The 23,524-nt window shown below is 40.2% G+C and overlaps 1 protein-coding gene across 7 annotated transcripts in view; it reads right to left on the bottom strand.

Annotated features, from left to right (window-relative positions):
* Positions 1 to 23,524, bottom strand: part of STAG1 (STAG1 cohesin complex component) — a 424,583-nt gene that overhangs the window by 114,212 nt on the left and 286,847 nt on the right. For all 7 annotated transcript variants that reach the window (XM_055295322.2, XM_063611315.1, XM_055295321.2 and 4 more), the window contains 2 exons: positions 16,887 to 17,001; positions 8,143 to 8,260 (listed from right to left, as the gene is read on the bottom strand). In XM_055295322.2, the coding sequence (XP_055151297.1) occupies positions 8,143 to 8,260; positions 16,887 to 17,001 (233 nt within the window). The remainder of the gene's footprint in view (positions 1 to 8,142; positions 8,261 to 16,886; positions 17,002 to 23,524) is intronic.

Genomic DNA, 23,524 nt, shown 5'->3' with positions numbered 1-23,524 from the left:
TAGGGCCACTCTCTTACTAAGGACATCATGGAGTGAAAGACCATGTGCAAATAAAATAAATAATAATTACAGCTAGAGGCAAATATAGCATAATAAGCTCTTCCTTGAAAGGTCTGAGAAAAGTTTGGGAAGAATTTGTGTCACACATAATAAATAAGAAAAATGTTTTTAGATTAGAAGAGGCATTTTGCCAGTTTACCAGTGTGTATCTGGATTTAATACAAACTTGTTTGCCTCACTGAATTATGTCAAAGCCAGAATAGATAATACAAATTAGTATCACTGCTTGAAAGGAACACTGGGGGATGCTCACTCTCCCGGTAATCTGTATGGGTTGTTTACAGAGGGGGATGGCTCATTATGCTCTTGTAATATCCCAAAAGGATAAAACACAGGAGGGTAGAGGAAGCAGAAAAGGGACTCAATAGAACATTATCTTGCTTAATCTTCACAGCTATGTAAGGTACACAAGGAAATAATCTCTGTTACAGAAAAAGGCAAACTAAGGATCAGAAAATCTGAGGACATAAGTAAAAGGAGGGAGAGTTAAAAATCTGAATTAATATTTCTTTTTTCTTATTATTATACTTTAGGTTTTAGGGTACATGTGCACAATGTGCAGGTTTGTTACATATGTATCCATGTGCCATGTTGGTTTGCTGCACCCATTAACTCGTCATTTAGCATTAGGTATATCTCCTAATGCTGTCCCTCCCCCCTCCCCCAAACCCACAATAGTCCCCAGAGTGTGATGTTCCCCTTCCTGTGTCCATGAGTTCTCACTGTTCAATTCCCACCTATGGGCGAGAACATGCGGTGTTTGGTTTTTTGTCCTTGCGATAAGTTTACTGAGAATGATGTTTTCCAGTTTCATCCATGTCCCTACAAAGGACATGAACTCATCAATTTTTATGGCTGCATAGTATTCCATGGTGTATATGTGCCACATTTCCTTAATCCAGTCTATCGTTGTTGGACATGTGGGTTGGTTCCAACTCTTTGCTATTGTGAATAGTGCCGCAATAAACATACGTGTGCATGTGTCTTTATAGCAGCATGATTTATAGTCCTTTGGGTATATACCCAGTAATGGGATGGCTGGGTCAAATGGTATTTCTAGTTCTAGATCCTTGAGGAATCGCCACACTGACTTCCACAATGGTTGAACTAGTTTACAGTCCCACCAACAGTGTAAAAGTGTTCCTATTTCTCCACATCCTCTCCAGCACCTGTTGTTTCCTGACTTCCTAATGATGGCCATTCTAATTGGTGTGAGATGGTATCTCACGGTGGTTTTGATTTGCATTTCTCTGATGGCCAGTGATGATGAGCATTTTTTCATGTGTTTTTTGGCTGCATGAATGTCTTCTTTTGAGAAGTGTCTGTTGATGTCCTTTGCCCACTTTTTGATGGGGTTGTTTGTTTTCTTCTTGTAAATTTGTTTGAGTTCATTGCAGATTCTGGATATTAGCCCTTTGTCAGATGAGTAGGTCGTAAAAATTTTCTCCCATTCTGTAGGTTGACTGTTCACTCTGATGGTAGTTTCTTTTGCTGTGCAGAAGCTCTTTAGTTTGATTAGATCCCATTTGTCAATTTTGGCTTTTGTTGCCATTGCTTTTGGTGTGTTAGACATGAAGTCCTTGCCCACGCCTATGTCCTGAATGGTACTGCCTAGGTTTTCTTGTAGGATTTTAATGGTTTTAGGTCTAACATTTAAGTCTTTAATCCATCTTGAATTAATTTTTGTATAAGGTGTAAGGAAGGGATCCAGTTTCAGCTTTCTACATATGGCTAGCCAGTTTTCCCAGCACCATTTATTAAATAGGGAATCCTTTCCCCATTGCTTGTTTTTGTCAGGTTTGTCAAAGATCAGATAGTTGTAGATATGCGGCATCATTTCTGAGGGCTCTGTTCTGTTCCATTGATCTATGTCTCTGTTGTGATACCAGTACCATGCTGTTTTGGTTACTGTAGCCTTGTAGTATAGCTTGAAGTCAGGTAGCATGATGCCTCCAGCTTTGTTCTTTTGGCTTAGGATTGACTTGGCAATGCAGGCTCCTTTTTTGGTTCCATATGAACTTTAAAGTACTTTTTCCAATTCTGTGAAGAAAGTCATTGGTACCTTGATGGGGATGGCATTGAATCTATAAATTACCTTGGGTAGTATGGCCATTTTCACGATATTGATTCTTCCAACCCATGAGCATGGAATGTTCTTCCATTTGTTTGTATCCTCTTTTGTTTCCTTGAGCAGTGGTTTGTAGTTCTCCTTGAAGAGGTCCTTCACATCCCTTGTAAGTTGGATTCCTAGGTATTTGATTCTCCTTGAAGCAATTGTGAATGGGAGTTCACTCATGATTTGGCTCTCTGTTTGTCTGTTATTGGTGTACAAGAATGCTTGTGATTTTTGTACATTGATTTTGTATCCTGAGACTTTGCTGAAGTTGCTAATCAGCTTAAGGAGATTTTGGGCTGAGACAATGGGGTTTTCTAGATATACAATCATGTCATCTGCAAACAGGGACAATTTGACTTCCTCTTTTCCTAATTGAATACTCTTTATTTCCTTCCCTGCCTGATTGCTCTGGCCAGAACTTCCAGCACTATGTTGAACAGGAGTGCTGAGAGAGGGCATCCCTGTCTTGTGCCCGTTTTCAAAGGGAATGCTTCCAGTTTTTGCCCATTCAGTATGATATTGGCTGTGGGTTTGTCATAGATAGCTCTTATTATTTTGAGATACGTCCCATCAATACCTAATTTATTGAGAGTTTTTAGCATGAAGGGTTGTTGAATTTTGTCAAAGGCCTTTTCTGCATCTATTGAGATAATCATGTGGTTTTTGTCTTTGGTTCTGTTTATATGCTGGATTACATTTATTGATTTGCGTATGTTGAACCAGCCTTGCATCCCAGGGATGAAGCCCACTTGATCATGGTGGATAAGCTTTTTGGTGTGCTGCTGGATTTGGTTTGCCAGTATTTTACTTAGGATTTTTGCATCCATGTTCATCAAGGATATTGGTCTGAAATTCTCTTTTTTGGTTATGTCTCTGCCAGGCTTTGGTATCAGGACGATGCTGGCTTCATAAAATGTGTTAGGGAGGATTTCCTCTTTTTCTGTTGATTGGAATAGTTTCAGAAGGAATGGTGCCAGTTCCTCCTTGTACTTCTGGTAGAATTCGGCTGTGAATCCATCAGGTCCTGGACTCTTTTTGGTTGGTAAGCTATTGATTATTGCCACAATTTCAGAACCTGTTATTGGTCTATTCAGAGATTCAACTTCTTCCTGGTTTAGTCTTGGGAGGGTGTATTTGTCGAGGAATTTATCCATTTCTTCTAGATTTTCTAGTTTATTTGCATAGAGGTGTTTGTAATATTCTCTGATGGTAGATTGTATTTCTGTGGGATCAGTGGTGATATCCCCTTTTTCATTTTTTATTGCATCTATTTGATTCTTCTCTCTTTTCTTCTTTATTAGTCTTGCTAGTGGTCTATCAATTTTGTTGATCTTTTCAAAAAACCAGCTCCTGGATTCATTAATTTTTTGAAGGGTTTTTTTGTGTCTCTATTTCCTTCAGTTCTGCTCTGATTTTAGTTATTTCTAGCCTTCTACTAGCTTTTGAGTGTGTTTGCTCTTGCTTTTCTAGTTCTTTTAATTGTGATGTTAGGGTGTCAATTTTGGATCTTTCCTCCTTTGTCTTGTGGGCATTTAGTGCTATAAATTTCCCTCTACACACTGCTTTGAATGTGTCCCAGAGATTCTGGTATGTTGTGTCTTTGTTCTCGTTGGTTTCAAAGAACGTCTTTATTTCTGCCTTCATTTCATTATGTACCCTGTAGTCATTCAGGAGCAGGTTGTTCAGTTTCCATGTAGTTGAGCGGTTTTGAGTGAGTTTCTTAATCCTGAGTTCTAGTTTGATTGCACTGTGGTCTGTGAGACAGTTTGTTATAATTTCTGTTCTTTTACATTTGCTGAGGAGAGCTTTACTTCCAACTATGTGGTCAATTTTGGAATAGGTGTGGTGTGGTGCTGAAAAAAATGTATATTCTGTTGATTTGGGGTGGAGAGTTCTGTAGATGTCTATTAGGTCCACTTTGTGCAGAGCTGAGTTCAATTCCTGGATATCCTTGTTAACTTTCTGTCTCGTTGATCTGTCTAATGTTGACAGTGGGGTGTTAAAATCTCCCATTATTATTGTGTGGGAGTTTAAGTCCCTTTGTAGGTCACTCAGGACTTGCTTTATGAATCTGGGTGCTCCTCTATTGGGTGCATATATATTTAGGATAGTTAGCTCTTCTTGTTGAATTGATCCCTTTACCATTATGTAATGGCTTTCTTTGTCTCTTTTGATCTTTGTTGGTTTAAAGTCTATTTTATCAGAGACTAAGATTGCAACCCCTGCCTTTTTTTGTTTTCCACTTGCTTGATAGATCTTCCTCCATCCCTTTATTTTGAGTCTATGTGTGTCTCTGCACGTGAGATGGGTTTCCTGAATACAGCACACTGATGGGTCCTGACTCCTTATCCAGTTTGCCAGTCTGTGTCTTTTAATTGGAGCATTTAGCCCATTTACATTTAAAGTTAATATTGTTATGTGTGAATCTGATCCTGTCATTATGATGTTAGTTGGCTATTTTGCTCATTAGTTGATGCAGTTTCTTCCTAGCCTCGATGGTCTTTACAATTTGGCATGTTTTTGCAGTGGTTGGTACCGGTTGTTCCTTTCCATGTTTAGTGCTTCCTTCAGGAGCTCTTTTAGGGCAGGCCTAGTGGTGACAAAATCACTCAGCATTTGCTTGTCTGTAAAGTATTTTATTTCTCCTTCACTTATGAAGCTTAGTTTGGCTGGATATGAAATTCTGGGTTGAAAATTATTTTCTTTAAGAATGTTGAATATCGGCCCCCACTCTCTTCTGGCTTGTAGAGCTTCTGCTGAGAGATCAGCTGTTAGTCTGATGGGCTTCCCCTTTTGGGTAACCCGACCTTTCTCTCTGGCTGCCCTTAACATTTTTTCCTTCATTTCAACTTTGGTGAATCTGAAAATTATGTGTCTTGGAGTCGCTCTTCTCGAGGAGTGTCTTTGTGGCGTTCTCTGTATTTCCTGAATCTGAATGTTGGCCTGCCTTGCTAGATTGGGGAAGTTCTCCTGGATAATATCTTGCAGAGTGTTTTCCAACTTGGTTCCATTCTCCCCGTCATTTTCAGGTATACCAATCAGACGTAGGTTTGGTCTTTTCACATAGTCCCAAATTTCTTGAAGGCTTTGTTCATTTCTTTTTATTCTTTTTTCTCTAAACTTCCCTTCTCGCTTCATTTCATTCATTTCATCTTCCATTAGCGATACCCTTTCTTCCAGCTGATCGCATCTGCTACCGAGACTTCTGCAATCTTCGCGTAATTCTCGAAACTTGGCTTTCAGCTCCATCAGCTCCTTTAAGCCCTTCTCTGCATTGGTTATTCTAGTTATCCATTCGTCTAATTTTTTTTCAAAGTTTTTAACTTCTTTGCTATTGTTTTGAATTTCCTCCCGTAGTTCGGAGTAGTTTGATCGTCTGAAGCCTTCTTCTCTCAACTCGTCAAAGTCATCCTCCATCCAGCTTTGTTCCGTTGCTGGTGAGGAACTGCATTCCTTTGGAGGAGGAGAGGTGCTCTGCTTTTTAGAGTTTCCAGTTTTTCTGCTCTGTTTTTTCCCCATCTTTGTGGTTTTATCTACTTTTGGTCTTTGATGATGGTGATGTACAGATGGGTTTTTGGTGTGGATGTCCTTTCTGTTTGTTAGTTTTCCTTCTACCAGACAGGACCCTCAGCTGCAGGTCTGTTGGAGTTTACTAGAGGTCCACTCCAGACCCTGTTTGGCTGGGTGTCAGCAGCAGTGGCTGCAGAACAGCGGATTTTCGTGAGACCACAAATTCAGCTGTCTGATAGTTCCTCTGGAAGTTTTGTCTCAGAGGAGTACCCGGCCGAGTGAGGTGTCAATCTGTCCCTACTGGGGGGGGTGCCTCCCAGTTAGGCTGCTCGGGGGTGAGGGACCCACTTTAGGAGGCAGTCTGTCCGTTCTCAGATCTCCAGCTGCGTGCTGGGAGAACCACTACTCTCTTCAAAGCTGTCAGTCAGACAGGGACACGTAAGTCTGCAGAGGTTCCTGCTAAATTTTTGTTTGTCTGTGCCCTGCCCCCAGAGGTGGAGCCTACAGAGGCAAGCAGGCCTCCTTGAGCTGTGGTGGACTCCACCCAGTTCGAGCTTCCTGGCTGCTTTGTTTACCTAAGCAAGCCTGGGCAATGGCGGGTGCCCCTCTCCCAGCCTCACTGCCGCCTTGCAGTTTGATCTCAGACTGCTGTGCTAGCAATCAGGGAGACTCCGTGGGCGTAGGACCCTCCGAGCCAGGTGCGGGACACAATCTCCTAGTGTGCCGTTTTCCAGGCTCGTTGGAAAAGTGCAGTATTAGGGTGGGACTGACCCGATTTTCCAGGTGCCGTCTGTTACCCCTTTCTTTGACTAGGAAAAGGAACTCCCTGACCCCTTGCACTTCCTGAGTGAGGCAATGCCTCGCCCTGCTTCGGCTTGTGCACAGTGCGCTTCACCGACTGTCCTGCACCCAGTGTTTGGCACTCCCTAGTGAGATGAAACCGGTACCTCAAACAGAAATGCAGAAATCACCCGTCTTCTGTGTCGCTCAGGCTGGGAGCTGTAGATCGGAGCTGTTCCTATTCGGCCATCTTGGCTCCACCCCACCTGAATTAATATTTCTTTAGATTCTGGCCAGATGCGGTGGCTCATGCCTGTAATTCAAGCACTGTGGTAGGCCAAGGCGGGAGGATCACCTGAGGTCAGGAGTTCAAGACCAGCCTTGTCAACATGATGAAATCCTGTCTCTAATAAAAGTACAAAAATTAGCCGGGTGTGATGGCATGTGCCTGCAGTCCCAGCTACTAAGGAGCCTGAGGCAGAAGGATCACATGAATCCGGGAGGCAGAGGTTGCAGTGAGCCGAGAATGCGCCACTGCACTCCAGTGTGGGCGACAGAGCAAGACTCAATCACACACACACACACACAGACACACACACACAAATTTTCTTTTGATTCTGAAGACCATGTTCAATCTACTGTGAGCCTCACATCAAGGCATCACTCACCTTCTAAAGCTGTTGTATGAATTAAATGAGTTAACAGTTCTTTAAAGTACTATTGTGGGCTAGTTTGAAAACATAACCATACACAGGAAAAAGCATTTCTAGTTTTAACGAGCGAATATGCATATAAGCTTTTAGAACACAACCTCTTTATGAGGTATACATGTTCACTTTGCTGTGCGTATTATTACGTAGCATATAAAAAGATTCATTCTTCAAAAATTATCACGTGGCTTTTATGTGCCTCTATTTCTTCAATAGCTAGGTAAATGACTTTATCTCTGATTTCCTGATTTTCATCTTAAAGAAAATACAACAAAAGAGGGGATGGCTGTGGTCTAATTAAATCATTATGCATTAAAGGTTTTTTAAAAGTTCACATATAAATCAAGCAAAAAAAATTCTGGATGTACTTAAAAAAAAAAAAACATTAAGTTACATCAGTATTTGTATCTCAAATCAGCATCAAGAAAACCTTTTGGCCAGGTGCAGTGGCTCATGCCTGTAATCCTAGCACTTTGGAAGGCTGAGGCAGGAAGATTACTTGAGGCAGTCTGGGGACCATAGTAAGATCCCTGTCTCCACAAAAAATTTAAAAATTAGCTGAGTGTGGTGGCATGTGCCCACAGTCTGAGGTGGGAGGATCCCTTGAGCCCAGTAGTTCAAGGCTGCAGTGAGCTATGACTGGGCCACTGCACTCCAGCCTGAGTGACAGAGCAAGACCCTGTCACTTAAATTTAAAAAGGAAAAAGTAAAGAAAAACTTTTTTGACTATTACATGACACACACGGATTTTTAAAAACTTATGTGGCATGGTGGCAGTGTTTATATGGAAAGATGTTAGAAACGATTGAGAGACATCCTTACTTGTTATAGAAAACAAATTTTTCTCTTGGCAAAAAGACACAGCATGCTTATATATGCTCATTTTTAAGAAGCGATCTATATACAACTGTATTGCTATCAATGGAAATACAAAATCATGTAAATTAACTTGTCAAAATACTATACCTTCCTCTCCTTGAACAGGTTCTTCTAACAGCAACTCTGTCATACATTCCCAGTCTTTCAACAGTTCTTGAGAGCTCTCCCATAAACTGTCCACCAAGTAGGCTGCATGTTCATGTAACTAAAAAGAAAAAATCAAGTGTGACCAAAGAATATTTAATAAAGAAACTACTACTACTAATTTGAGTTAAGAAATCATTTTCTTCATAATTAAAATGGCTTGGTCTCCATGATTCTAAAAACCACTTAGAGAATATATATATTCACATTCCACTGTTAATAGTGTGGATGCAGTATGTTGAATCAACTTTTTACCATTTACAGTAGTAAAAGTAAGGATCTCCTAGTCTAATGACATCATTTATAGATGAGGAAACAGAGTATAGCTAGTTAGAAAATTTTCTGAAGTTATATGCTGGATCTAGGTCACTTTTCAATACTCCTTGTGGTCTCTTCAACTATCTTTATTTTTATTTTTTAAAGGAAATTAATCATTTTCCCTCAGAATTCCATTAGAAACTCTTGGACCAGCTGTACTTACTTCACATCTCTGTCATCTTAGTCAAAGTAAAAAATATAAATTACTCCATCTCTCCACTATTCTACTCTCATTTCCACTGGACTCATTTCATTCCTTACGCCACCCCCATTTTCTGTTGGTCATTATTCTCCTGACAATTTTCTTTGGAGCCCAAGTTCCCACAGTAAACAAACATAGTTAAGGTCTTCATCAAACACTTCACACCAAACTCTCTACCACTTGCCAGTCATTAAGCCTTGGAGAATATTATCCTTTTTTTTTTTTTTTTTTTTTTTTTTTGAGATGGAGTCTTGCTCTATCGCCCAAGCTGGAGGGCAGTGGTGTGACCTCAGCTCACTGCAACCTCCACCTCCTGCGTACAGGTGATTCTCCTGCCTCAGCCTCCCGAGTAGCTGGGATTACAGGCCCACGCCACCATGCCTGGCTAACTTTTGTATTTTTAGTAGAGATGGGGTTTCACCATGTTGGCCAGGCTGGCCTTCAACTCCTCACCTTAAGAGATCTGCCTGCCTTGGCCTGCCAAAGTGCTAGGATTACAGGTGTGTGCCACCATGCTGGGCCCTGAGAATATTACTCTAATGAAGCTTTTCAGGGAAGGCAAGTACAGAAGGTGTTGGCATTGTTCTGGTTTCTGCTACTTACAAGTAACTTCTCCACCCTAAGACAAAAGATCTTCCACTTTTGAGGCTCATTACATTCAGTTAAACAGTCCTGGTAATCAGTGTTAGTCAAACTACAGACTGCAATCCATTCTTGGGTTATTAAACCAATTCAATGCATTGAGAACAAAGATTCAAAAATGATGCACAGTAGAAAGAGTGCATAGCACATAGAAAGGGTAAATACTATTTCATTAACTGTAATCTGTTATATGTGCTTGTACTTGTCAGAGAAAATGTTTTTCTCATCATAAGTAGTGGCCCAAAAGTATGAAAGTCACCCTTCTAAATCTACTATTGGTTGTCTACTGTTATCTTGGCACATTCAGCACTTGAGTTGGATTTCTTCCTCATTCCTAACTCTATAATCACTCTTAACTTCAGTGTGATTTTTTTTTCTCCTTTGGAGACAGGGTCTCACAGTGTTGCACAGGCTGGAGTGCACTGGCACAATCACGGCTCACTGCAGCCTTGACTTGCTGGGCTCAAGTGATCCTCTAAACTTAGCCCCTGGAGTAGCTGGGACTATAGGACTGTGCTACCCCGCCTGGCTTTTTTTTTTTTTTTTTTGTAGAGATGGGGTTACCATGTTACTAGGCTGGTTTCAGTGTGAATTTTAATGACTTATGTAATGCTCTGGCTCTTCTGACACTAATTCAGTACTTCATTTCGATTGCATTTCAAATGCACACAACATGTCCCGGTGAATTCCATCAAAGCCAGAGTAAATAATACTGATTAGCATCTTTGCTTGTAAATAATATAGGCAAAGGTTTGAGGGAGATATCTTCAAACTTTCCTAATTCGCATATTCTGAGAAACTATCCTTAGACCATCCATAACATTACTCCAACAGTGACAGGAACAAGAGGTGCACAACTCAAGAGTCAAAGATGAACAATGGCAGCAGAAAAAAGAAAAATAAATTGTTTCAAAACTGTTGCTATTAACCTATGTTAAATTAAAGAGTTATTATTTATACATATATAAATTAAAGAGCTTTATTTTAGGCTAAAATAAAGAGTTTCAGTTTGGGAAGATTTGAAAAAGTTCTGGAGATAAATGGCAGTGATGATTGCCTAGCAACATAAATGTACTTAATGCCAATGAACTGTATACTTAACAAGGTAAATTTTGTTTTATATATTTTACAATAAAAAATCAGCTGAATATGCTTTTATGCTTGATTATGTGTATTTCTGTAGAATAGGTATATGAAGAATTACAATTGCATATATTTGGCAGATTATACCTTCAATAAATACAAAATATCTCCTTTCTATCCCTCTTAATGCTTTTGGCCTTTAATTCTGGTTTATCTTATACTGGTATTGCCCTCTTTGCTATCTTTGTGTAATCATTTATTAGTTATTTCCAGCCTTTATCCAGCCTATTATTTATAAACTTCCTATAAGTTATTTTAAGATGTGTTTGTAAATAGCATATAGCTATTTTTCATTTACTTCAATCCCAAATGATAATCTGCATTTTAATAAAACATGTTAACTGATTTACATTTAGTGGGATTACTCATGCTGAAAATATTGCTGGCATTTTATTTTCTGTGCTCTATTTGTGATGTTTTCTTGATTACTTTATCTGTCCTTCATTCAGGGTTTTATTTTCTAGCATTTTTCCATTACCAAAATCCTTAGCCTATTTTTCTCTTCTCTTCATTTAATTTGAACATTATACTCCTACATTTAAAAACTAATTAATAGATATTTGCCTTAAACATCAATGTCATAGTTTTTAGGTTTAGCTCTAAGGTTTTTTTTTTTTTTTATTTGCTCACCAATGTTTCTTATACTCCTCTTTTCCTTTTATTGATTTTTCACTTCCCTAGAAAACATGTTCAAGTAATAATCTGCATATAGAGTCTATTAGGCAGTAATCTGACTGCATGTCCTTTGATTTAGTTCTTTCTCTTCTTTTTTTTTTTTTTAAATTATTTTATTTTTAGACAGAGTCTCACTCTGTCGCCCAGCCTGGAATGCTGTGGCATGATCTCGGCTCACTGCAACCTCCGCCTCCTGGGTTTAAGCGATTCTCCTGCCTCAGCCTCCTGAGTAGCTGAGATGACAGGCACCTGCCACCATGCCTGACTAATTTTTATATTTTTAGTAGAGACAGGCTTTCACCATGTTGGCCAGGCTGGTCCTGAACTCCTGACCTCAAGTGATCCACCCGCCTCTTCCTCCCAAAGTGTTGGGATTACAGGCATGAGTCACCGTGCCTGGCCTCCCTTCATTGTTTGTTCTCTTACATAGCTCCTACTACACAATATAATAAAATGTCTTAATCTATACTGTACCTTAATTTCTCCTTCATACTTTTTTTTTTTTTTTTGAGACAAGAGTCTTGCTCTGTTGCCCAGGATGCAGTGGCACAATCTCGGCTCACCGCCACCTCTTGCCACCCCTTGCCTTGAAAGGAGAATTCCTTTCAAGCAATTCTCCTGCCTCAGCCTCCCAAGTAACTGGGACTACAGGTGCATGCCACCATGCCACCCTGCTAATTTTTGTATTTTTAGTAGAGACTGGGTTTTACTATGTTGCCCAGGCTGGTCTCAAACTCCTGACCTCAGGTAATCCACCCACCTTGGCCTCCCAAAGATTACAGGCGTGAGACATCATGCCTGGCATCTTTGGGAAATTTCTTAAACATATCAATAAGAAGCTGTCAATTTTCCTGTCTTAAATGACTGTCACAATTATCCTCCTCATTCATAAGAAGGGTGACCAGCCGGGCGTGGTGGCTTACGCCTGTAATCCCAGCACTTTGGGGGGCCAAGGAGGGCAGATCATGAGGTCAAGAGATCGAGACCATCTGGCCAACATGGTGAAACCCCCGTCTCTACTAAAAATACAAAAATTGCTGGGTGTGGTGGCGCGTGCCTGCACTCCCACCTACTCAGGAGGCTGAGGCAGGAGAATCACTAGAACCCACCCAGGAGGCGGAGGTTGCAGTGAGCCAAGACTGTGCCACTGCACTCCAGTCTGGCAACAGAGCGAGATTTGGTCTCCAAAAAATAAAAAAATAAAAGAAGAAGGGTGACCATACTGCCAGATTATCCAGAAGTGTTCTCGGTTGTTCTTGTTGTTTTGAAATAATTACTAATAGCATCCTTATCCCTCTGAAAAGCATCACAGTTTTTTTTTTTTTTTTTTTTTTTTTGAGACCAGAGTCTTACACTGTCGCCCAGGCTGGAGGGCAGTGACGTGAGCTCGGCTCACTGCAAGCTCTGCCTCCCGGGTTCACGTTATTTTCCTGTCATTCTCCTGCCTCAGCCTCCAGAGTAGCTGGGACTACAGGTGCCCACCACCAGGCCTGGCTAATTTTTTGCATTTTTAGTAGAGACGGGGTTTCACCATGTTAGCCAGGATGGTCTCAATCTCCTGACCTCGTGATCTGCCCGCCTCGGCCTCCTGAAGTGCTGGGATTACAGGCGTGAGCCACCGCGCCTGGCTGTATCACACTTTTTATAATAAATTCTGGAGTCATACTACCTCCAGGGAAATCTGGACTCATCACATTCAAGTACGCATGCATCTAAAATACAAGGTATTTTGTCACCTGAAATCAATGACTGTCCCAGGTTGAAACATCTTTAAAAAATCACCTTTTGGTACCAAAAGAAAAGAAAGTTACTGATTTGTTTAGGCAGATCTCTCAATCACATTTTACATGCACTGCAAACTGATTTCAATTCAACATTTTATAATTCTATTAAAATGTTACTACTTCTCATTTCAGTAAAATAAAGAAAAAAAAAATCAGTTCAGTTAATCCCAGGTAAATGTCTGTGTATTGGTCTGTTCTCATGCTGCTAATAAACACATATCTGAGACTGGGAAATTTATAAGGGAAAGAGGTTTAATGGACTCACAGATCCACATGACCAGGGACGCCTCACAACCATGGCAGAAGATGAAGGAAGAGCAAAGGGACATCTTACATGGTGGCAGGCAAGAGAGCTTGTGCAGGGGAAATCCCATTGATAAAAACATCAGATCTAGTGAGACTTACTACCATAAGAACCGTGTAAGAAAAACTGCCCTTATGATACAATTATCTCCACCTGGTCCCACCCTTGGCACATGGGGATTATTACAATTCAAGATGAGATGTGGGTGGGGACAGGGCCAAACCATATCACTCTGTAACTAATCTATAAAAGACTCCCTTGGCTGGGGACAGTGCTTCACGCCTGTAATTTCAGCACTTCGGGAGGCTGAGGAGGGTGGATCACTTGAGGTCAGGAGTTCAAGACCAGTCTGGCCAACATGGCGAAACTCCTTCTCTACTAAAAATACAAAGATTAGCTAGGCGTGGTGGCGCATGCCTCTAATCCCAGCTACTCGGGAGGCTGAGACAGGAGAATCGCTTGAACCCAGGAGGCAGAGGTTGCAGTGAGCTGAGATTGCACCACTGCACTCCAGCAAGACTCCATCCCAAAAAAAGACTTTCTACTTTATTATTTTTAAAGTCTCTTTAAATTCAGTATTTCACAAGTCTATTACAAAATTTTACCAATTACAGTGTGTGGCAGTAAAACAAAGAGAAATTCAGAGTAGAGCACAATTGGAATACCATCATACTATGAGAATATGGCTTCATTAAGCATTCACCCTAGATGTACACTAGTATAAAAAGATGAGGAGAGATTTTCACAAAGAATATTTCTTGTGAAACACAGGAGACCATAAAAGTCAATATAAACACCATGAATCATTAGAATCAACCAGAAACCTTTCAATACTATTTGCAGTTGCTTTTGTAGCTGTCAAAAATGCAATACAGGGCCAGACGTGGTGGCTCATGCCTGTAATCCCAGCACTTTGGAAGGCCAAGGCAGATGGACCACTTGAGGTTAGGAGTTCGAGACCAGCCAGAAATGGTGAAACCCCATCTCTACTAAAAATACAAAAATTAGCCAGGCATGGTGGTACACACTTGTAGTCCCAACTATTTGGAGGATAAGGTATGAGAATTGCTTGAATCTGGGAGACAGAGGTTGCAGTGAGCTGAGATCACGCCACTGCACTCCAGCCTGAGTGACAGAGCAAGACTCTGTCTCAAAAAAAAAAAAAAAAAGAAAAAAAAAGGAATGCAATACAGCTGGCAAATATATTCTAATTCTGTTGTAAGACTCTAGAAAATCGTAGCAAACACAGGAATACAGTAAGACCATCTGAAAATTGTGCAGTAATAAACATTACAAATTACTTCTTTAAATAAAAGACAAAACGCCTGAAACTAAGTACTCTTGCCTTTTAATAAATCAAAAAGTCCTTGAGCTTTCAGAGATAAAAAACATTTTCCTTTAATTAATAATCAAAGTCAGTTAGTGAAGATCATCATATTCCCTAAACTTTTCAGTAGTTATCTCATACTTATCAATTTCTGAAGCTACTGTTGTTTTTTTTTTTTTTTTTTAGAAACAGGGTCTTGCACAGGCTAGAGTGCAAATGGTGCGATCATAGCTTACTGCAGCCTACGCAACTCCTGGGCTCAAGGGATCCTCCCACGTTAGCCTTCCAAGTAGCCACCGTGCCTGGCTACTTTTTATTCCATTCCTCTAAAAAACCTAAGAGAGGTAAGAGTGTAAGTTGAAATGGTTTACTAGACATGTGATATTTACGGGGTAGGTAGTGTTTTACTAAAAAAATTCACATTTTGCATTTTATTCTGTAATACATCCAACCTTGCTTGTTAAGAAAATAATGCTTCAAATCATTAGTACGCAAAGTGTGATCCTTGGACCAGGAGCATAAGCACTATCTTGGAGACTGTTAGAAATGCAGAATCTCAGGCCCCATTCTAGAGCTATTGAATAAGAGCTGGCATTTTAACAAGATTCTCAGGTAATTTGTAGACACATTTAAAACATTATCAACCACATTCTTTACTCAAATTCAACTCTCTAGTTTTGTTTCTGACTTTATTTCTCTAGTCATTGGTAACTCTCTTAATAAATGGCAGCAACTCCTTCACCACTTTCTGCTGTTTTGCCCTAACACCCTTCATTCCACTGACTGAGTTCTTCTCCAATTTTAATTTTCATATAGGCTACCTGTTTGTGTCTCTCTTCCTTATTCCTACGAAGTTCCCCTCTTATTCTCAAACTTGAGCATTCATAGAATCATTTCTCTTCTTCACTGACATTCTAGCATAAATCAAAAACACTTTTTAACAAATGAAAATGAGAGTCCTAGGTTTCTAGATGTTCTTTACTTCTTTTGCAACTCTATTTTGTTTATTTGTTTTATTTTATTTTAATTTTTTTTGAGACAGAATCTGGCTCTGTCACGAAGTGTGGAGCGCAGTGGTACAATCCCGGCTCACTGCATGCAACCTCTGCCTCCTGGGTTCAAGTGATTCTTGTACCTCAGACTCTTTATTAGCTGTGATTAGGTGTGCGCCACCACACTCGGCTAATTTTTTTCTATTTTTAGTAGAGACAGACTTTTGCTATATTAGCCAGGCCTCAAGTAATCTGCCCACCTCGGCCTCCCAAAGTGCTCGGATTACAAGCGTGAGCCACTGCACCTGGCCTGCAACTCTATTTCCAAGCATTTCTAAACGAAGAAGTTAAGTTATTCAGGAGTTCTTCAGGTTTAATTTACTGTTTCCCCAATGACACGGCAGTAGTAGGAAATACAGATTACAATATATAAAAAAAAAAAAACCCACACCATTTTGGTGGAAAAACCGAAGTTTACTTGCAAAAACAGATCCTGACATATAAGTGTTAATTACAAAATTGTTTAAGCAATAACTGAATATAGCACATGGAAATATTGCTATGAGGCTTGTACAACTATCAATTAAAACATGAATTCATATTTTTCTTTCTCCTTACTAAATAATTTTCAAACAAGATAAAACTAATGTTATTAACAGTCTGACAATTTTCAAAAACTGTTTAATGTAAAAGCTACAGGCATAAAAACAAAAGGCAACAATAAAAAAAAGGTATGCAGGCTGGGCATGGTGGCTCATGACCATAATCCCAGCACTTTGGGAGGCCAAGGTGGGCAGATGACCGAAGTCAGGAGTTCGAGACCAGCCTGGCCAACATGGTGAAACCCCGTCTCTATTAAAGATACAAAAATTAGCTGGGTGTGGTAGTGGGCACCTGTAGTCCCAGCTACTCGGGAGGCTGAGGCAGGACAATCCCTTGAACCTGGGAGGCAGAGGCTGCGGTGAGCCGAGATTGCACCACCGTACTCCACCCTGGGTGACAGAGTGAGACCCTGTCTCAAAAGAAAAAAAAAAAAAAAAAGGTATGCAGTATTGCAATACTGTAAAAGTTTAACAACTGCTAGTCTGTATTCAGTGTTGATCCACACCTACATATATATTCAGAACACCTTTCCACAAAAGGTAAAGGACTGATTCTATATCATGCAATTCATGAAGGCAACTTTATAACAAACAGATTTGTTTTTATTTGATTGAAAAAAATTAAAATGAATTGACAATTTTATTTAAAATGTAATATAATAAAAAGAAATAAGGAATTATCTTAAAACCTTTTTTACCTCACTTTCAAGAAAGAAAAGAACCAGCATCCTAATGAGGTTTCCATTCGGGCTGTTTCTTCCCCTCCTCTTTGCTAATGCTTCTTCTGCTTGTGGGTCATGTCTGCTAAATAGCCTGGAAATAAATAACAGGGCATTGCAAAGTTACATGAATATGAGCTTTAGTCTTCCCTCACCACAAATCATTTCAGTGTTTAACAACAACAACAAAAAGGGGGAGCAGGGAGAAAGAGTATCAGAGATCAGGCCAGGTGCAGAGGCTCATGCCTGTAATCCCAGCACTTTGGGAGGCCGAGGCAGGTGGATCATGAGGTCAGGAGATTGAGACCATCCTGGCTAACACAGTGAAATCCCATCTCTACTAAAAATACAAAAAATTAGCCGGGCATGGTGGCGGGCGCCTGTAGTCCCAGCTACTCGGGAGGCTGAGGCAGGAGAATGGCATGAACCCAGGAGGCAGAGCCTGCAGAGAGCCGAGATTGCACAACTGCACTCCAGCCCGGGTGACAGAGACTCCGAAAAAAAAAAAAAATATATCAGAGATCAGATTATTCATCTATTTCAATATAAATATGTAACTGATGTCATTATAGGTCAGAAAATGGTGGCATCTGAACAATGTCCTACAGGTTAAACTAGATATAAAATGTAAAGGGAAACCTTTACTGATGAACAATCAATGTTCAAATATATGTGAAAATGATAAGGACTGCTATTATCCTGTTATGATTGATACTAGAATATGTAATTTTAAACTGAGTTCTATTTTCTTTTGAGACAGAGTCTCGCTCTGTTACCCAGGCTGGAGTGCAGTGGCATGATCTTGGCTCACTGCAACCTCTGCCTCCCGGGTTCAAGCAATTCTCCTGCTTCAGCCTTCCAAGTAGCTGAAATTACAGGTGCCTGCCACTACGCTGGGCTAATTTTTGTATTTTTACTAGAGACGAGGTTTCACCATGTTGGCCAGGCTGGTCTCGAACTCCTGACCTCAGGTGATACGCCTGCCTTGGCCTTAAGTTCTATTTTCCTAAACACTGATTTCACAGTCATGTAATTATAACATATAACCAAATGTTTCATCAATAATTTAAAAAATCCACACCTTATTATCTAGAAACATTATCTATGAACCCAATAGTTTTTAGTAAAATGACATTAATGGTAAATTAATAAAAATATCATGTAGTAACAAAACATCTGAAATATGGCAAAAAAAAAGATCTGAAATTTTTAATTTGTTTAGATTTATTCTAACAAAACTTAAAAACTGCTAAGTTGGCTGGGCATGGTGGCTCACGCCTGTAATGCCAGCATTTTGGGAGGCCGAGGCAGGCAGATCATGAAGTCAGGAGATTGAGACCATCCTGGCTCATACAGTGAAACCCCGTCTCTACTAAAAATACAAAAAATTAGCCGGGAGTGGTGGCGGGCGCCCGTAGTCCAATCTACTTGGGAGGCTGAGGCAGAAGAATGGCATGAACTCAGGAGGCGGAGCTTACAGTGAGCCAAGATCACGCCATTACACTCCAACCTGGGCGACAGAGCAAGACTACGTCTCAAAAAAAAAAAAAAAAAAAAAAAAAAAAAAAAAAAAAAAAAAAAAAAATTGCTGAAGGTACCTTATTTCTAGGCATTGCTCTAGGTAAAAGGGATCTTAGGACAAACGACAAAATCCCTATTTTCATGGAGCTCTCACTTTAGTGAATAAATGGTAGATAAGTATATACTGTTGCTGGTTATAAAGAAAAGTAAAAAAAAAACAGTATATGTATATAGCATGTACTAGTTTATACATAAAAGTCAGAGTAGGCCTCTCAAATGAGAGGCAAAATAACTGAATAAAATGAGAATAATTTCATGTGATATTAAAAGAAACCAATCTCTAGCAGAAAACGACCACAGAGAAGCTGAGTTTTTTTGGGGGGCAGGTGAGGAGGAAGGCATATTAGGGGACTAGAGAACTTATCTTGAAGCTATATCTATATAGCTATCATTTAAGAGAAGGTTCTGTTTAATGGGTGACTTTCAGAGGGGTGGTAAAAGGAAAATATGAATATCCCTGATAACTGAAATATACCAATCTATTTATTTATTTATTTTTTGAGACAGAGTCTCGCTCTGTCACCCAGGCTGGAGTGCAGCAGCACAATCTCTGCCTCCTAGATTCAAGCAATTCTCATGCCTCAGCCTCCCAAGTTGCTGGGATTACAGGTGCCTGCCACCATGCCCAGCTAATTTTTGTATTTTCTAGTAGAGACGGGGTTTCACCATGTTGGCCAGGCTGGTCTCGAACTCCTGACCTCAAGTAATCCGCCCACCTCAGCCTCCCAAAGTGCTGGGATTACAGGCCTGAGCCACCATGATTGGCTTATTTTATGTTTTTTTGAGATGAAGTCTCACTCTGTCGGCCTGCCTGGACAGCAATGGCATGGTCTCTGCTCACTGCAACCTCTGCCTCCTGGGCTCAAGAGATTCTCCTGTCTCGGCCTCTGGAGTAGCTAAGATTACAGGCATGTGCCACCATACCAGGCCAATTTTTTGTATTTTTAGTAGAGATGGGTTTCACCATGTTGGCCAGGCTGATCTCGAACTCCTGACCTCAAGTCGTCCACCTGCCTCGGCCTCCCAAAGTGCTGGGATTATGGGGATGAGCCACCATGCCCAGCTTGTACCAATTTAAATAATTCCATTTACTGCATATAAATAAGGTATTGAGAAATTTGCTTAAATTTTGAGTATTAAAATGTGGAATTTTTGACGATGTATTAAAATATTCATTTCAGACAGATCTTACTACTTTTTGGATGATTGGTTAATATTGTGAATAGCTTATGACTAGACTACAAGACACTATACGTGTGTGGATGTGTACATTTATGTATCTTTGAAAGCTGATCATGGAACTCCTGGGGATACTCCATAGCTTATTTAAGATTTTCTAAGTCACCATATTAAACGATGGAAGAATGACAAAAGAGATCATTAATCAAGTCATCAAACTGTAAGTTTCTCCAAGACAGGGGCCTAAAATACATTTATGGAGTGAAGCTTTCATTTGCATAAGAATTGGCCTGATTTTCACAAAGAAACAAAAAATAATGGAGGCTTATCCTTCTGGATTTCTGTGGAAGATATTCTAATAAAAACTTTTTTTTGGTGTTGTGATATCAGCAAGATGGTGGAACAGAAGATTGCTGAGCCATCACTCCCCCTACAAAAATACAACCAGAAACTATTCAAACACAAGGATACCACCCTGAAAATGCTAGAACTCTGAAGAGAAGTGGAGAAACCCTCTGGGCCCACAGAGTCAAGAAACCATGATTAGTAAGAGAAACAGTCATTTCACACTGTGCCAACTGCCCCCTCCCTACAAGCTGGCAAAACTCAAAGAGAATTTCCCTAGACCCATGATTGCTGATAAGAGAGAATTTGAAGTGGAAAATCGCTCTCCTTGCTGGTCTGGGAAACTTCACAAGAAGCCCACTCCAGTTCCATCCCACGGAACCACTGGGAGTGCCTGGAGGCCGGAAACACCTGGGGTGAACTGGGGAGAAAGAATAGGGTGCTGATCACAGCAACTGGTGCACAGATCTTGGTGGCCACTCGGCACATGGGCCAGTGGGAATGCCATGTTGAAGGGAGTGGCCAGTGCAAAAGCACTGCAAGGGGCACAATCCAAGGGAAGGATCAAATCCCTAGATGTATTTTCCACAAAGCCCAGGTGACTGTATAAAGTCTTTCCTTGGCCTGGAAACAACTAAAAGGTCGGGATTAAGTTGCAGTACCCACTTAAGTATTTCCCAGGTTGGGAAATAATGTAAGGCCAGCAATATAGTTCCAGGGTAGTGTTTAAGCTCCAGTACTAAGAGTCTTCACCAGACTGAGAAAGAACAGAAGTGCAGTGCCTTGGTTCTGGAATACTGTTTAAATTCCACTATAAGTTCTTGCCAGACCAAGAAAAAAACAAGAGGCCAGGGTTCAAGTTCTGAAACTAAGAAGTAAAGGTCTAATACTACCAAAGAAAACTTGCAAAAAAGTGGAAGCGATAGCTATCTCTTCAAATACACAAGCATCAACTTAAGTCAGGGAAATATTACACTACCAAACAAAACCAGTAGAGCTCCAGCAACAGATCCAGAAAAACTGAAGATCTATGAAATGTCTGACAGGCAATTCAGGGTAATCCTCTTAAAAAGAATTTCAAGGAATTATATACACACAAAAATTCCAAATAGAAAACTAAATCAAATTTGAAAAACAAAATGAGAAATATGATGAATAGAAACAATTTTTAAAAATCAAATATACATCCTAGAAATAAAGAATATAAATGAAGTGAAAAACTCACTAGAAAGCTTCAACAGCAAACTTGACCAAACAGAGGAAAGAATTAGTAAGCTTGAAGGCAGAACATATGAAATTACCTAGTAAGAAGAGCAAAAGAAAAAAGAATTTAAAAAGCCTGTGAGAATTATGGGACACATTCAAGCAAACTAATTTCTGCAAAATTAGCATTCCCAAAGGAGATGAGAGAGAAAAAGGGCCTAGAAAGCATATTAAAAGAGTAAGGCTGAAAATTCCCCAAATCTGGAGAAAGGCAACAGCATCCAGGAACAGAAAGCTCAGATGTCATCAAACAAATTCAACCCAAAGAGGAATTTCCCAAGGCACACCATAATTAAATTAGTAAAAATCAAAGACAAAGAAGAAATATTCAAAGGATCAAAAGAAAAGAATCATATCATATTCAATGGAGCTCCTACATGGCTTTCAGTTGGCTTTCAGTAGATTTATCAGCAGAAACCTTGAAGGCCAGGATAGACTAGGACGCTATATTCAAAGTTTTGAAGAAAGAAAACTGCTATCCAAGAATACTGTACCTAACAATATCCTTCAAACATGAAAGACAGATAAAGACTTTCCCAAATAGAAGCTGAGGGAATTCATCAACACCAGAGCTGCCTTATAAAAAATGCCAAAAAGACTTCTTCAATTTGAAAGAAATGAATGCTAATGGGTTGGCAGAAAAGCTCAGGCAGGATTGGCTTGTCTGTCATAATATAAAAGAGTCTTGGAAAATGTCCAGGGTCCAGGGTCTAAAACCCCTCATGGCCTTTGGAACACCACAGTCTGTGCCAAAGGGTGGAAGGCTACCCTGCCGCACCACAAATATAAGCCCAGGGCATAAAACCCCTCATGGCTTGAATGGAAACCAGGGCTCAGAGCATCAAACCCCTCGTGGCCTCTGGAACGTGCGCAGACTTGTTGGTTGCTCTCCCAGGCTCGTAAACATGTTCTCCACTATCTCAAGCAGCAGAGCATATTTTATATGCATCAAAGAAAATGCTAAAGTGTCACAGATACGCTTGATGCACTGCTACCTTTCTACCCCTACGTCCTCATGTCCTCACCTGTTTACCCCCACATCCAAATGTCCTCACCACCTGCTTCTTTGTTTGATCACCAATAAATAGTGTGGGCTCCCAGAGCTCGCGGCCTTTGCAGCCTCCATACCAGCGTTGGACCCCTGGACCCACCTTATGCACTCATTCTTAACTTGTCTTTTCTCATTCCTTTGACTCTGCCAGACTTCGTAGCCCCCACGGCCTGGTGTTGGGTCTGATCACCCCAACACTAATGTGTGACAAGAAAACTTCAAGGTACAAAACTCATTGGTAAAAGTAAGAAAACTGAAAAAAATTCAGAGTACTCTAAAATGTGGCAAGTAAATGAGTTATATCTTAAGCATGAAGACTACAAGAAAAAACTATTAAAAATAACAACTGGGGCCAGGCATGGTGACTCATGCCTGTAATCTCCAAACTTTGGGAGGCCACGATGGGAGGATCGCTTGAGCTTAGGAGTTTGAGACTGGCCTGGGCAACATGGCAAAACCCTGTCTCTACAAAAACAAAAAACAAAGAAACGAAGAAACCCCAAAACAAAGAACTGCAACAATTGCTGAGATAAACAAAATTTTTAAAATGTAAATTGAAACACAGAAAAGCCAAAACATGGGAGGGGAGCAGTGTTAAAGTGTAAAGTTTATTTATGATACTTTACAATCAAAGTTAAGTCATTATAAGTTTAAAATAACCTGTATTTTTTCTGTTTGTTTTTTTTTTTCTGTTTTTTTTGTTGTTGTTTTGTTTTGTTTTGTTTTGAGAGTGAGTCTTGCTCTGTCACCTAGGTTGGAGTGCAGTGGCATGATCTCAGCTCACTGCAACCTCTGCCTCTTAGGTTCAAGCAATTCTCCTGCCTCAACCTCCCAAGTAGCTGGAATTACAGGCCCCTGCCATCACGCCTGGCTGATTTTTATATTTTTAGCAGAGACAGGCTTTCATCATGTTGGCCAGGCTGGTCTTGAACTCCTGACCTCAGGAGATCTGCCCGCCTTGGCCTCCCAAAGTGCTGTGATTACAGGTGTAAGCCACCATGCCCTACATAAAATAACCTGTTTTAACTACAAGATATTTTTTACAAGCCTCAGTGTAATCACAAAGCAATGTCTATAATAGGTACACCAGAAATAAACAGCACAGAATCAAAATATATTATTAGATAACTAAAAGGAAGACAGAGAGAGAGAGAAAAAAATCAATGGGATCTACAAAACTATCAGAAAACAAGCAACA

The sequence above is a fragment of the Symphalangus syndactylus genome, chromosome 10, assembly GCF_028878055.3.
Source record: "Symphalangus syndactylus isolate Jambi chromosome 10, NHGRI_mSymSyn1-v2.1_pri, whole genome shotgun sequence".
Taxonomy (NCBI): Eukaryota; Metazoa; Chordata; class Mammalia; order Primates; family Hylobatidae; genus Symphalangus; species Symphalangus syndactylus.
The sequence above is the reverse complement of the archived record's forward strand: the minus strand, read 5'-3'. Positions and strand labels throughout refer to the sequence as shown.